This window comes from Nyctereutes procyonoides, unplaced genomic scaffold, assembly GCF_905146905.1.
Source record: "Nyctereutes procyonoides isolate TBG_1078 unplaced genomic scaffold, NYPRO_anot_genome, whole genome shotgun sequence".
Classification (NCBI taxonomy): Eukaryota; Metazoa; Chordata; class Mammalia; order Carnivora; family Canidae; genus Nyctereutes; species Nyctereutes procyonoides.
In genome coordinates, this window is record NW_026575125.1 from 118,603,635 (window position 1) to 118,618,184 (window position 14,550).

General features: G+C 61.4%; 1 protein-coding gene across 7 annotated transcripts; it reads right to left on the reverse strand.

Annotated features, from left to right (window-relative positions):
• Nucleotides 1–319: 319 nt before the first annotated feature.
• Nucleotides 320–10,769, reverse strand: CCNQ (cyclin Q). 7 transcript variants are annotated; one of them, XM_055339001.1, is made up of 6 exons: nt 10,573–10,643; nt 9,009–9,078; nt 8,321–8,504; nt 6,583–6,811; nt 4,391–4,618; nt 320–869 (listed from the first exon to the last, which is right to left on the reverse strand). In XM_055339001.1, exons 3-6 carry the CDS (start codon nt 8,488–8,490, stop codon nt 780–782), a joined length of 717 nt encoding a protein of 238 aa, XP_055194976.1. In that variant the 5' UTR covers nt 8,491–8,504; nt 9,009–9,078; nt 10,573–10,643; the 3' UTR covers nt 320–779. The 7 variants fall into 7 exon arrangements, with proteins under 7 accessions (XP_055194976.1, XP_055194975.1, XP_055194971.1 ...); XM_055339000.1 differs by having other exon boundaries at nt 9,009–9,152; nt 10,573–10,640; XM_055338996.1 differs by lacking the exon at nt 9,009–9,078 and having other exon boundaries at nt 10,573–10,769.
• Between the last annotated feature and the right edge of the window lie 3,781 nt (nt 10,770–14,550).

Below are 14,550 nucleotides of genomic sequence, written 5' to 3' on the forward strand. Positions count from 1 at the left end.
TGGGGAACCCAAAGGATAGGCCCTCATCCCTCTCTCCAAAACCGATGCTCACCCACTGAACAGGACGAGCGCCAAGCTCCACGAATGTCCCAGTAGTGGAGGAGGGAGGACACGGGGACTCCGTTGGGGGGACACCACCACGGTGTGAGTGCACGCCGGGCCACCACGCCCTCAGAAGGCAACAGAGGGGCCTGCCTCCAGGACGCCTCCGGAGCACAAGGGGCGATTCCACGCGGGGAGAGCATTTCAGGGGAACTGAGGTTGGACGGCACCCCCAGCAGCCAGAGCAGCCTCGGCCACAGAGCAGAGACAGGGCATCTCCATTGATTTGCATCATCTTTTATTACACAAAATAAAATTCCATCTATGTTGCACATTCATACTTCCTATAAATCTGGCGTTAAAAAAATCCCCAAGAGTGCAGTCTCATGTGTTCTTTGATATTTCCTTCCAATGATTCCACATTCAACTGCAGTTGGTGTCCTCTCAAAGGACAAAAGCAGACACGGATGCCTTGGGGGCCCCTCCCCTGGCGCACCCCGGCCTGCCCGCAGGAGGCACAGCTCCCATCACCGTCCGGACCGCAGCTGCCAGGGACAGTCAAAGCATGAGAACCAAAGCGGCTGCAGGTCATCGCCTTCGCCAGCCCGTCTCCAGCAGCACAAAACCAGTCCTCCCAGCTGGTCGTCTGGGGACCAGCCGTCACGGCGATGCGGTGGTGCCGTCCCCAGGCAGCCGAGCATCCCGGGCTTCTCTTTGGGCAGGCCTGGCCCAGGGCCTTAGGGGATCTCTGTGTCCATGGTATAAATCTGAATGAGATCAGACACAATGTTATCAATGATTGGCTGGGTAAGGTCGTCACTAAACACCTAGAAAGGAGAAGGAAAACAGGTGCTGATTAGACTCCCTCTGTGTTAAACAAGGCACCCACCACTAAGCAGGGCATCCCATCACACGGGGCGGGGGAGTGGCACAGGGACGTGGCTCTCAGATATGAGAGCGGCTCTCTGCAAAGCCAGTTCGCCTCCAGCCTGCTGAGGCTGATCACAAAGCAGAGAACGTTCCAGATGGAAGAGGCCTGGGTGATCATCTGACCCAAATAGGACAGGGACTTAGTGACAGAGCTGGGCCAGGAGTGCGTTTGCAGAAGTAAACAGGCTAGACTGCTGAACCCCACCCCACCCTGAGCTGGCCCCTGGAGAACACCCAGGGCCTGGTTCTATAACCTGGACCAGCCGTCCTCCAGACCATGCTGGAGAGCTTATAAAATTGTAAACTAAACCCCCAGGGGCCCAAACCAACAGGGTTGTACAGCTTAGGGCCAACCCCACATGTCCCCCAAGGAAGCTGGGGCCCTTGCCCAACCCCTGGGAAAGGACCTCTAGGCCCCTGGCGCGTCCTGCCTGACGAGGGGGTCTCCGTCTCCCTGGGGCCGAGGGCCCCGCCAGGCAGTCTGTGCCGACAGCGTGATTCCTGGTAGGGCCCTGGGCCACGCCTCTTGGCCTCACATTTAGGGGGCAGGGCCTGGGTATCCGAGGTCACCCCGCGGGAGCTCCGGGCCTCTGGGACCGACCCTGCACCCGAGGCCCCAGACACCAGCACACGGGGAAGCAGCCCTGGTGGCAGCACCCTGTGCGTGTTGTCACACAGCACCGCGGGAGATTCCCCCGGCAAGGGACCTGGGGGCTCGCCCCTGCTCTCTCCCCAACCCTGCCCTGAGCTCCTTTCGTCCTTGCTGGTTCCAACCCGTGTGCTTTCACCGTGAGTGACCATAACCACTGTAACTGTGAGCTGATCTACGGCTCTTCTGAGTCCTGGGAGCCCCCGTGGTGGAGCACCGAGCCCGAGGGTGTGCTCGGGGAGCCCTGATACCACAAATAAAAAGCAAAATGAGATCTTGGTTAGATGCTGTGGCCCCTTGGGCCAGGGGCTGCTGCCTGGGGAACCAAGATACCAGAAGGGTCAAGACCTTGGGCCAAGCCAAGGCAAACACTAGACCTGAGTGTACCCCTTCCACGGGCCCCAAAGAAAGCCAGGGCCCTCCATAAGCTACTGCTGCAGGTAGGAAACAGCGGCCCGAAAATCCCCTAAGCCCTGGCTCAGGAAGATGGGCCAGCTCGCCCCAGACTCTCGGCAGAAAATTAATGCCTCGGAAATATGGGCTTGGGCTTGCTTGCCAAGGGCCACGACTTGCAAGTTCCTGGGGAGCCCAAGCCGAGAAAAGACTGTTAAAAAGTAGTCCAGGGCCAAAAGGTGGAAGCAATCCAAGAATCCCCCCGTGGAGGAAAGCACGGACACGATGTGTGGAGCCGTAGCGTGGAACAGCTTTCAGCCTTCGTGAGGGCAGAGATGCTGACACCTGCCACAACACGCTACTGCTTAGAGTCGGTGCCTCGTCTGCCCAGGGCCCGACCCAGCTTGGCACGCAGCCTGCCTCGCCACTATCACGCTCAAGTGCAGGCAGGCTCCGGGTGTGGAAGCACAGCAAGCTCTCCCAGGGCTCCTGACCAGCACGGCGAAGCCCCAGCCCCCGGCAGACAAGAGACAGGAGACGACAGAGGCAGCTGCGAGGAGTGGCGGGGAGCGCAAGGAGGAAAAGTATTTCCGAGCTCAGGCGGCAGCGCCCACGGCCGGGCAGGCGGGGGGCGTCATCCAGAGCCGTTTATCATAAGGCGCTGGGCCTGGCACATCACAAGCCCAAAGGCACCCAGATTGTGGATACTCCGAGGCCCGGAGCCACCCAGGAAAGGTGAAGCGCTGAGCCAATGCGAGTATGCCACCCCGCTCCTTGCAGCCGTCACAGGTCCTGGGTAAGCCTGTGAAAGCTGCCTCCCAGCACCCTCCTCTGCGGAGGCAGAGGCGGTGAGGTGGCGCCCCGGGAAGTTCAGGAGCAGGCGACAAGAAAGGAGAGCGGAGAGGAAGACACGGGCAGAGCAGAAAACGTGGGAAGCAAGTGATGACATCGCAGACCCAAGCAGCCAAGAGACAGGGGCTGCCCACCAGATGCCCTCGGAGAGCAGGGCCGGCAAGTGGCAGCCCCTCCTGCTGCCACCCGGTTCCAGCCGAGCAGCGACACTATGGTCACAGGACTGGAAGTTCCCTGAGAAGCCCAGCATGGAGCAGTACTTGCTGTCTATGCAGATGGCGTTTGACCCCATGCTGCCAGAGGAGGGGCGTCTCGCCAGAGACCAGGGCGACAGACTTGTTTGCTCGAGGATGCACGAGCACCTACTGTGTGCCAGGTCTCGGCGCTGGACGCAGGGCAGCTGCTGAAGCAGACAAGAGCCCTAACCTCCCGGCAGCTACCGTCTGGTCAGGTGGAGGGGTTCCACAGACAATAAAGGACAAGAGAACAGAAAGCAGAAGCTGGGTGTCCGCAGAGGGGGGCTGCAGGAAGGGAGGGGGAGCCCGGAGCGGCCCCAGGAGGGCACCCAGGAGGCACCCTCTGTTCAGGAAACAGACGGCACATTCTAGAGGACCTCTGGCCACGGGGTTTTGCCAGGGAGGGCGGGTGCACAGGACGAGAAAGCTCCAGGTAGCGCAAACACTGCTCGCAGGGAACGCGTCCAGGGCAAGGCCAGACAACGAGGCGTTATAAGAGGAACAGCAAAGTTCGAGTGTGGGAATGGGAAAGCGGGAAATGATCTCAAAACTCCACCCTGGGAAACAGTGGGCACTCCTCGGGGGCAAGCCAGAGGACTGCAGACGTCCTGGACGGCGGTCCTTCCCCCACACTCGCGCTCTACGAACCGCGCTGTGGGTTCAGCAGGCCTGGGCCAGTCCGGCAAACCTTTGGACCGTCAGCCTCACCATCTGCCGTCTAGCCATCCACCCGTCCCTCTTCTGTCCTCCATGTGTCTGTCCCGCACCCCGCACCCCACCCCCCTCTGTCATGTGTCGATCTAGCTATCATCTATCTGCCTCTCCAACATCGATGCATCTTTCTAGAGGGCTCCCTATGCCTCTTCTGATGTGACTCCGGGTCTGTTAGCCTGTGATATGTGACAAGCTTGCGCTCAATTCAATAAAAGTGCTTGGCTGAACAAAGTGGCTCTCAAGTGGGGGTGATCCCCACCCTAGGACACTTGGTAACGTCCGGGGACATTTTTGGGTGTCATGACCCGGGTGGGGGATGCTCCTTGGCATCTACAGCGGACGGTGCTGCCACAGAGAATGACCTAGCCCCAAAAGTCCACAATGCCAAGGGGGACAGCCCCCACCTGAGACAACTATGACGGGGTATGTTCCAGCCTCTACATTCCAAAGCAGCCCGTAGCCTCCTTTGTGGACAGTTACTACAGAGAAACATGGACATCTGGGTACTAGGACATCTGGAAATCCTTAGGCAAAGGAAAGGGGGACAGGCCAGTATACTGAGCAGTCACCTCACCTGCCACCACGGCTTCTCGGCCTCGGCCTCGGCGGGCACCTCGACCCCGTAGGCCTGCAGGGCCAGGTGGATCACTGCCACGGCTATGTGCTGAGCCCGGAAGCGGAGGCACAGCCCCCCATGGTAGCTGTCCCGCAGCAGGGCCCAGGCAGTGACGGAAACGGGGGTCCGCTGCCAGCTGTAACGATTCAGCCAGTTCTTGAGGGAAATCAGGTAGTGGAGCAGGTACTGCAAAGACACACCAGTCAGCCAATTGGCCTTCGGGGCTCCAGCCCCCGAGACACCTGACTCCTCGCTGAGAGGTACTGTGCCCCCCGCACCGCCCACCGGCCACTCTCCCCCTGAGCTGTCTCAGGAACCAAACACAAACTGGATCGAGTCATCTCTCTGTCCTACCCTCCAACAGCTGCCCGCGTCACTTGGATAAAGGCCCCGGTGTCTTCCTCGGGCCTCGGGGCCCCGCCCCACCCGCCCGACGTGCTGGAACCTGCCAGGCAAGCTTCCCCTCAGGCCCTGGCGTTTGCTGCTGCTCCCTTCTGCTCCCTCGGCCCCAAATCGTCTCTCTCCCTGCCCCAGGGCCCATGTGCCCACCCGCTCTCAACTCCTGGCCTGCTCCCCGACCTGCCCGAGCCACTCTCGGTGGCCACCCCTACCACGGTCCCTCTCCGTCACACAGCCCTACTTAGCCATCGTCAAAAATCGCTCTGTGTATGCCCTGGCCCAGCTCAACATAAGCTCCAGAAATAGTGTCCTCATCTTCCAAACAGACCATGGCACCCCCGTGCCCGGCCCGAGGCCAGGGACTACCCGGAGACAGGACGCCCACTTTCAGGACTGAGGCTGGTGACTGTCTGCCAGGAGCGCTGTCCTCGGCTGTAAATTCTTTACTGGTTTTACTGGCTCAGCTGCCTGTGAGCTCCCACTCTCGGAAGCCGGCTGCTTTGCTTGAACCACCCGACCTGCCAACCCACCGAGAGGCCCGCTCGACGGGCTCAAACACACACGCACGGGACTGCAGCACGCCCCGGAAGAGGGGGCTCCTTGGCACCGTATACCCCGTCCCGACCTGATGGAAGTGGGGGCCGCGAGGCTCCAGGCACCGACAGCTCCCTTGGCAGGTGCCCTTCTTCCCCAGACCCGGCGCCTGGCACCGTGACCGCCCCACAGAGGCAGGGCGGCTGCTGCCTTCCCCCTGCGTCGTGCAACCAACAATCCGACTGACCGACTAACCGACCAACCGACCGGAGACACAACTATTTCAAAATCTCCACCAGGGGTTTCCGGGACTGGAAAGGCAGTCTGGAAGGGTGGGGTGAGATTATAAGGGCCCCTGTGCCGCTGGAGCTTTGTACGTTAACTGCGGTGGAGGACATACGCAGGTGCTATGTGATAAAGTCGTACAGCACCACGCGGTACAGGTAACAAGCAGGCAACACCCGGAATCCCTGGCAGGGGCGGGGCTGTGTCGGTGCCGACACCCTGGCTCGTATATGGGTTGGAGTTTTGCAAAATGTTTCCGTTCGGGGAGACTGGGCAAAGTCTCCAGCTCAAATAGGATCTCCGGGTGATTCCCTCCGACTGCTTGTAAATCTACCATTGCCTCAATAAAAATGCCAATTAAAAAAAAAATCCTGTTCGCAGCCCATGTCCCAGCCCCACACGGCTCCACATCTTTCCCTGCAGGCCGTGCTTCCCAGCTGCCCATGTGGGGGCCTGGGGCCCCGAAGGTATCATGTCCAAGGGCTCTAGGGGCGTCACAGGTCCCTTTTGCTGCTGCCTGAAACAGTTCGATTGGGACCCAGGTGTTCCTAGCGGTGAAAAGTGTGCTACTTAATTAACTTTGTGACTCAGCTTTTTGGTGGGTTTCTGAGCGCAGCCAGGCTGCGTGTGAGCTCTGAGGCAGAGCAGCAACTCTGCGGGCCAGGGCGTCTGGGAGGTCCTGAAACCTGTCCTGCTTCCCTGTGGCTCACTGAGCACACAAGCCATATGGGTCACGGGATCTGCAAGGACTTCAAGAGTCACGCGGATCCCGGCTTGTGACCTCGGCCGAGCAGGCGGGGAGGCGGAAGCCGAAATCGGAACTGTCTGGGAAGCCCCGGTGAGTGGGACAAGAGAGGCCGCCTGAGCCGGTCACTGGGCGCAGTCAGGAGCCCCGGTGCCCGGTGGTGGCGCCTCTGCTGTCCCGCACATACCCCACATGTTCTTGAGGGTTCGGTGGGTGCGCTTTCTGGATCAAAGACGGAAAGGTTCATGCCTGTAGAAATAGTTGCCGATTCCCCAGCAGGTACCTTGTGTGGGTGTTGGAAGGAGACTTGGAAACGCAGGACTCTGAGCATGAGGAGCTCGCACTGCACTATACTGTCCCGGAGCGCCCAGAAGCGGGAGTCCAGCTCCAAGGGTTCACTGCCTGGGTGAAAGTACCTGCGTGGAGAGAGACACAAACTCCAGGGGGTTTCTGCCATAGATCGGGCCAGTTCTGCTGGTGCTTTTCAACTCATTCGTCATCTACCTGTCTAGGCTTTAGGATAAAACAGTAACCAACAGCGAAAAGAAGCCAGCTTCTAGTCTCAGCCCTCATGGGTTGTCCCATATCACTCAACAGGATGTCCAGGGGAAAGACGAGTTCTGTGCAATTGTTCCAGAAGCCCTGGAAGCTCCAGTACCCTGCACTGCTCATGCTCCCGTTACGGTCAGCCCGCTGTGAGGGACAGTCTGGATCACCTGGCCCGGCAGTGCCCAGGGCTCTTACTCTGGGCCCAGGGGAGGTATTTGAATATGTGGTGGCGATGCTCTATGCAGAAGAATAACTGTATTTCAGCTTTACGTTTCCCAGATCGTCCTTCCTTTGTTCCAGATCCTTCTGTCCTTATTTACACCATATATATCCACAACACTCCCACCTAAGGAGGATCACCAAGATGCAGGAGAACAGAATTCACACTCAAGTGATCAAAATTCCCTGCTGATGACTCAGCCTTCCTAGTTCCTCACTCCTTTTCCAACTTCCCCCACAAAATCCCACCCGGGTGCTCATGTCCAATTAGCGAGCCACACAATTTCCCCTCTGCCGGTCCTCCCTGCTGGGGACCTGGCAATTACAGGTGGACTCTGGCAGCTCTCCCTTGCTTCCCTCTCCGGTTTTTCTCTCAGCCTTTAACGGTACATCATGAACCTGTCATGCTTAGCGGGGGAGGGAGTACTTTTTCCCGTTACCTGTTTATTAAAAGAGAAGCAACACAAAACAGGTTTCTTTCCTAATGACTGGTTTCTAGAAAGGTTATGCCATTCTGCTGGTCAGTGACTTTCCACAAGTTGCTTTCTCCTGGGCCCCCTGGGTGTCGATGCAGCCTGGCTGGCTGGACCCCCACACCCTTCCCCAGTGGGAATACGGCTGCTTGCGCCCAAGGGTGCTGCGCACAGAGCACCATACCCGCAGCAGGGCAAGAGATGCTGGTTAGCAACTCTGACTCGCCTTCTCACACCATCGTAATAAAATCATTGCCCAACTGGGTCCACGCCCTCCCCCCAACATGGAAAGGTCGCACAGGTCCCACCAAACACAGCTGGTTCGATCCATCCTGCCCTAAAACTCCAAATGAATCCACTTGGACACATCTCACCAAGTTCCCTGTGCTCTAGCCAAGCTCCCCACGCCATGAGCCCGGCTCTACTATGCTCCCTCTGGCCTTCTAGACTTCCCTTCATCTGGCCCCAGCTTCTCTTCCACTGACACCCAGGGGTTTCTGACCCTGGCCTCATTCCTGCCCTTGCGGCTAGTGCCTCTTGCCCTGGTTTAAGACCACTCTGGCGCTTCCTTCTGAGCTTGGCTGCTGGCACCCGGGGGTCAGGGTCCAGTGGGACCCCTCTCTGCCCTCCCATTTGGGCGGACACCGGTGAGTCCTCCCAGAGGCCTAGGCCTGGAGCCATTACCTGTTGGAAACGTTGATGATGTCACGAGTACGCAGGTGCTGTTCCTCCACTTTGCCGGCCAAGTAAAGGGAAGACATGGCAACCAAGTAGGGGTCGTAGGCGTCCAGGTCAATCTCGCAAAAGAACTTATGGTAAATGGTACAAGCAGTGGCGATGGGAATGGACTGCATCCCCAGCTTGACACCTACCAAGAGAAAGCAGGCAGGAGGCTACTTCAGTCCAGTGCTAGGCGTGTGCTACCGCATGAGTGGAGCTGCTGTTGGGCCCTAAGGGGGTACCCCACTGCTCAGACAAGACCAGGAGCTTGGAGCCTAGCTGGCCTTGGGTGCTGAGTCTTTCACTGGGCCCTCTACCTGAGAGGTTTGCAGCCAGGCTTCTCATGCCCTAATGGGGCAGTGAGCCCCTTGGGGGGTCGTGCGCAAATGTGGTGTCCCCTCCAGCAGCACTGTGGATTGCACACTTCTCCCAAGCCACCCGCCCCCCCTGCCACCCGGGGTCAACCCCAGGTCACACCCAAGCTACAGATGTGCAGACCACACTAGGAGAGGCAAGGCTTCAGACTAGTGCTCGGTTAGCAGCTGGCTTGTCGGCTTCTGCACCACATCACAGAAAGGGCCACACGTTGTCGTGTGTCTGTGGCTACCTTAGGGGGCATTTAACTAGAGGCCGCCCCACCCCCACAGCTCACCTAACAAAAATCCTGCCAAGATGACAGCAGAGGGGAAAGCCTCTGCCCCGGCCCCGCCTCTGGACAGCTCCTAAGGAAATCACGGCATTGGGTCACAGAACCAATATAAGTTCACAATGAGAAGATTAAATGGCATCCAATAGACTGAAAGAAGGTGGAGGACAACCAACGTCATTAAGATCACACTCGCTAGCTTCTCCCTGAGGGGCGTTAGTCCCCTGGGGCTGCTCTAACAGATCGCCACAGACTCCGTGGCTTCAAGCAACACGCATCCTTTCTCTTACGGCCCTTGTGGTCAGGAGTCTGAAATGGGTCTTAGGGGGCTAAGCTGGAGGCGTGGGCAGGGTGGATTCCTCCTGGAGCCTCCACGGGAGAAGGTTTCCTTGCCCTTTGCAGCTTCTGGAGGTGGCTGCAGTCTTTGGCCCGTGGCCACTTCCTCCCTGGTCAAAGTGCGGGGAAGCATTTTCTAACCGTGCTTCCGTCCTCGTGTGGCCTTCTGCTCTGCTCATCACTCCTGCCTTGCTAAGGACGTGGTGGGTGGCATCATTCTGGGCCTGGGGAATAATCTAGGGCAGTTTGCCCTCCACATCAAGATGCTGAATGTCATCTGCAAAGTCTCTCCTTTGCGTGTTGTTACGTGGGGTAAGAACAGTCACCAGTGCAGGGGCTTGGGATGGGGACACCTTCGGAGGGCCAGTGTTCAGCGTCCCACGGGGGAGCAAGGGCATATGCAGGCCATTGTCTCAAGAAGTCCTCTGAGAGGGACCCGGAAGGGCTTTCGGCCTTTCAAGGCTTGAAATTCAGTTACACAGTTGGGGCGAGGCACCCCTCATACCAAGGGATGTCAGAGAAGGCGCTAGAGCTGCGCATGCCCCTCCAAGTCCTGTTTCGGTGGCGAGTGCTCAGAGGGCCGCATGCTGCCCTGGGTTACGTGGAGCGTCCACGCGGGAGCACGGCAGCCCCCGAGAGGCCCCGCCGTCCTGCCTCACGCCCCGGGCAGCGTCCGAATCCCGGGGCTCAATGGTCCTGCACCACTTCCCCGGGCCCTGCTGAGCCGGCCTGGAAAGCGGAGCCCCCAGAGGCCGCACGCGCGCCGGGCGCACAAAGTAACAAAGATCGGAAGTAACTGTGGGGCCGCCAGGGCCGATACAAGGGCCGGAAAGACACAGTGTTTCTGCAGGAATCCGCTTCGCTTCATTGTCTCCGCTGGGAGCCCGGGCGGCCGCCGCGGCTGCCGACGCGCCCGCGGGGCTTCCGAGGGGCGCGCGGGGCCCTGGCCCGCGGGCTCGTCCCGGGCCGCAGCGCCGGCGGGCAGGTGCGGCGGGCGCCCGGGCTGGGGGCCGGCGCCTCCCGCGTCCTCTCCTTGGGCCCCGCGCCCGTCCGCGAGGTGGCGGCGCCCGCGTCCGCGCGCAGCTCAGAGCCGAGTCCCGGGGCGCGGCGCGACGCGGAGGCCCGTCCCCGGGAGCCCCCCCCGCCCGGTCGGCCGCGCCGGCTCCCGGCCCTGGCGCCCCCTCCTGCGGGCAGCGGGTCCCCGCGAGGCCGGCCCGGTCCCGACCGCGGTTACCTGCCTCCATGATGAACCTCGTCACTCGGAAGTGCACCCTGGCCTCGGGCGCCGGCCGCCCCTCTGCGCCCCGCGCCGCGTCCCCTCCTCCGCAGCTGTCCGGGCCCCGGGCCTCCATGTGGCCCCGCCCCGCGGCCCCGGACCCCCGCCGGAAGGACAAGGGGCCCCCAGCGCGCGGCGGCCGGCTCCGGGGGTCCTCGCGGCGGGCGCGGCCACCCGCCCCGCCCCGCCCCGCCGGCCCCCACCCCGCCCTCCCCCGCCCGCCCCGCCTTTCGGGTCCCTCCCCCCACGCGCCGGGGCTGGGGGGGGAGCGGGCCGCGCGGCTGCGCGCAGGCGCCGGCGCAGGCGCAGAGGCCCAGTCGGCCGGGTGGCCCGCCGGCGCCCGCCTGTCGCGGAGCAGCGCGCGCTCCGCCGGGGGAGCTGGCGCCCCGCCCCCGGGAGGCTCCCGCCCCCGACGGCCGCGCCGCGCTCCCCGGAGCCGGACCCGCTGCGCTTCTTCCCCGGGCCCCCGGCACCCCGGCACCCCGGCACCGCGGCACCCCGGCACCCCGGCTGCGAGGGCCGGCGGCGCCACGAAGCTGCGCTGCGCGCCAGGACCCGGAGAGCTGCTGGCGACGGGCGCCTACGGGCGCTCTCCTGGGACCCGTGACTGGGCGTCAGCCGCCCTAACAGCGGAACCCAGCTCTGCCCGAGCCCCAGCGCGCCCCCGAGGGTAAGGCGCGAGGAAAGGGCGCCTCACGGGGTTCGGCCGGGCACTGGCTCTGCGTCGCTGGCCGATCGGGCCTTGCTCCCCTGCCTTGCTCCCCTTCCGGCGCTGGACGCTGGAGGAGCCTAACAGACCAGTGCGCGGTTTGACTCCCAGCTCGCGGTGCCATTTCACAGGCATTAGGGATGCAGCTCACCAGCCCCCCCCCACCCCCGCCCCAGCTAACGATCGTCATCTGGGTCCTTCTGGTACAATCGGATGGTGGCCAAGACTTGAGAGACTTGGGAGCTTGGAGAGGAGAAAGCCACTGCTCCCAAGCTCTTCCACCAGGGTGACCGGACCCCAGTGACAATCCTGGTGTCTCCTGATCCACCCAGGACAGCCTGGTCTCCTTCCTCAGCTCCCCCATCCCTGCCCAGCCCAGCTCCCCCCAGTTCCCTCCGCACCAGCTGTGATCTGTGCCCATTTCCCCTGTCCGCTGTGGCAAGTGACCACAGAGTGAGAGACCTAGCACCGCAGGAACTCATCGTCCCCCAGCTCTGCGCGCCAGAAGTGTGACAGCAATATGCCGACAGGCCCATTAAACCCCTGCAGGCTCTAGGGCACAATCCTTCCTACCTCTTCCAGCTGCGGGAGGCCCCAGGCGTCCCTCCGCTTGTGGCCACGTCACTCCAGTCTCTGCCCCCTTGTCCTGCGGCCTGCTCCTCTCTGTGTCTCTGTGTCCGTCCTATTATGTGTCTCCGCCTTCAGGGCCCACTGAGGAAATCCAGGATGGTGTCAACTTGAGATCCTTCACGTCACCACACCTACAAAGACCCTTTTGCCAAGTAAGGTCACATTGACAGGTTCCCGCGGGTACAGCAGAGGGGGCCACCATTTGGCCCACAACACCAGCCACCAGCCAGAGCCAGCTTCCTCGGATGAAAGCCAGAACGGGCTCGGTCCTGGATTCCCTCTCCCAGCACCCCTCCAACTCAGGAGAAAGCCGAGGCCTTAGCCTCACATGCCAGTTCCTGGGGAGTCACCTTGTTGGCCAGCCAGCCTCGGGTCTCACCACTTTGCCAGTCGTGGCAACACCCTCGAGCAACTCCCTGGAGGTTTACGGTGTCCCACCTAAGGGTCTTTGTACACGCTCTACCCCGGTGACAGGATTCCTGCTCCACAAACCCTTCTCCCCAGCTCCCTCCGTCAGGGGCAAGGCACGGGCCCTCTGGGCTGAGTACCTCTGTGTGTGCATGTGCGTGTACGTGCACGCATGCCCGTGTGCGTGGGTGTGGAGGGACTCAGGGCCCAAGGCCCCTGTGCTGCTAAACCTGTCATGCCCATCACCACTGTCTGCCCTCCGTCCGAGGCCGAAACCCAGACACCCAGGCACCCAGAGCACCAGCCTGAAGGGGCCCGCCATGCACACACCCACAATCACCCAAAACCGTTCAGTACGCACACATATGCACGCATCCAAATCGCATCACTCTCCCCTCTGGCCCCTGGCCTGGTGGCCTGCCTGTCACCTCCCCATGCCCCGTGTTTGCCGGTTAAACAGCATGGCTTGAAACTCCTCCTTCCCCCCCCTGGGCCTTTTGTGGTGTGAAGAGTCTGGGCTCAGCAAGTAATAGGTGCCGGTGAATGTGAGTCAGGGGAATGACTCAATGAACACATTAATTTTTAAAACCCTGGGTCACAGGGCACCCTCCTGGCAAGCAGCCTGGACACAGTGGTTGACAAATGAATAATTCACTAGCCACCAGTTGGAGCCAGCAAACCTCTAGGCAGGGCTTGGTCTCCCACCATCAAGCCACGCCCACTGCCTGGGCCCTCCCTGTCACCTGTCACCAATCTGAAAGGTGGTGTCCCTCCTTTCGCCACCCCCACCACCCCCTGATCTTGTCCGGCGATTATCTCCAGACCCCGTACCGAGAAGATGGTCAATAAAGGAGGGGCGGACAGGCGAACCAGAGGAGGATCCTATGGGATTTGCCAACGCTTCCTTATCTAACCTTTGCTGCGGGCCTGCACGCTGAGGAACAGCAGCCTCCTCCTCACAATGGCGCTGTCAACTACTGAGTGAGCGAGTGAGCGAGGGCTCTGGCTGCAGCTCAACCGATGAGCCGGGAAGGGGAGAGGCATCGGGTGCAGAGGGAAGGCCGCGCCCAGGCAGGGCCGCTGGAAAGCCCGGCTGGCGTCCGCAGGCAGGAGATGGTTTCCAGAGGGCTCGCGCCCCACCCACGCCCTGGCCAGCGGCCTTCGCCCTAGGAGTGGTCACTTGCAGGGCAGCCTCATCCAAGTGCAGTCCCGTCACGTGTCCTTGGGACCTTCTCGCAACCCGAGAACCTCAGCCCACTGTCACCCCTTCTCCCCCACCTCTGCCCCTGTCCACAAGCACCTTCTGCGCCTCCAACCCCTCACCACGAGCAAGCCCGACGGCCTCCCTCCGGGCCCGCCTGCCCGTCTCCGCTGCCCTCTGCCCTCCCGTCCTTCTCACTATGCGACTCTAAAGCCACGCGTGTCCCGGACTCCGCGGCCTCCTGGGCCCCGCATCCGGCCCTCCCGCACCATCCCCATCCTCGTCCGCTCAGGCTACTACAGCTCAACACCAGCCTAGGCGGCTGATAAACAACAGACATCTCTCTCTCGGATTTCTGGAGGCTGGGGATCCAAGATCAGGGTGGCCGCATGGTTGGGCTCTGGGGAGGACCCTCTTCCCGGTTGCGGAAAGCCAGGTTCACACGGTGGGCGGGAGGGGGGCAGGCCAGCTCTCTGGGGTCTCTTTTCTTTTTTTAAGATTTTATTTATCCATTAGAGACACACACACACACAGAGAGAGAGACAGAGAGAGAGAGAGGCAGAGACACAGGCAGAGGGAGAAGCAGGCTCCATGCAGGGAGCCCGATGTGGGACTCGATCCCGGGACTCCAGGATCATGCCCTGGGCCGAAGGCAGATGCTCAAACGCTGAGCCACCCAGGCGTCCCTCTGGGGTCTCTTATGAGGTACTGACTCTGCCCCCGGGGCTCTGCCCTCCCAACCTAATCAGGCAGCCCCATGCCCTAATACCATCACCCAGGCGTTCGGCCTCACCATGTGAGTTCGGGAGGAGGGACACGTTCAGACCATAGCATCCACCAAGGTCAGACGCCGCTTGCCAGCGGCCTCCTCCCAGCAGCCCTGGCTTCTCCGTGCTCTCAAGTCTGACTGCTGACAGCCCTGGAGCTTCATCGTCCCTGTCCCCTTGCACCCCACATCTGGGCAAGTGCTCCTTCCTTGGCGTCAGAG

Excerpts from the sequence above, each read along its gene's own strand:
- CCNQ (XM_055338996.1), bottom strand. The coding sequence starts at position 10,690 with ATGGAGGCCCGGGGCCCGGACAGCTGCGGAGGAGGGGACGCGGCGCGG. Across the intron at positions 8,505-10,572 it reads GAGGTTCATCATGGAGGCAG|GTGTCAAGCTGGGGATGCAG; the intron begins GTAACCGCGGTC and ends TTCTCTTGGTAG. Across the intron at positions 4,619-6,582 it reads AACCCTCAAGAACATGTGGG|TACCTGCTCCACTACCTGAT; the intron begins GTATGTGCGGGA and ends GTGTCTTTGCAG.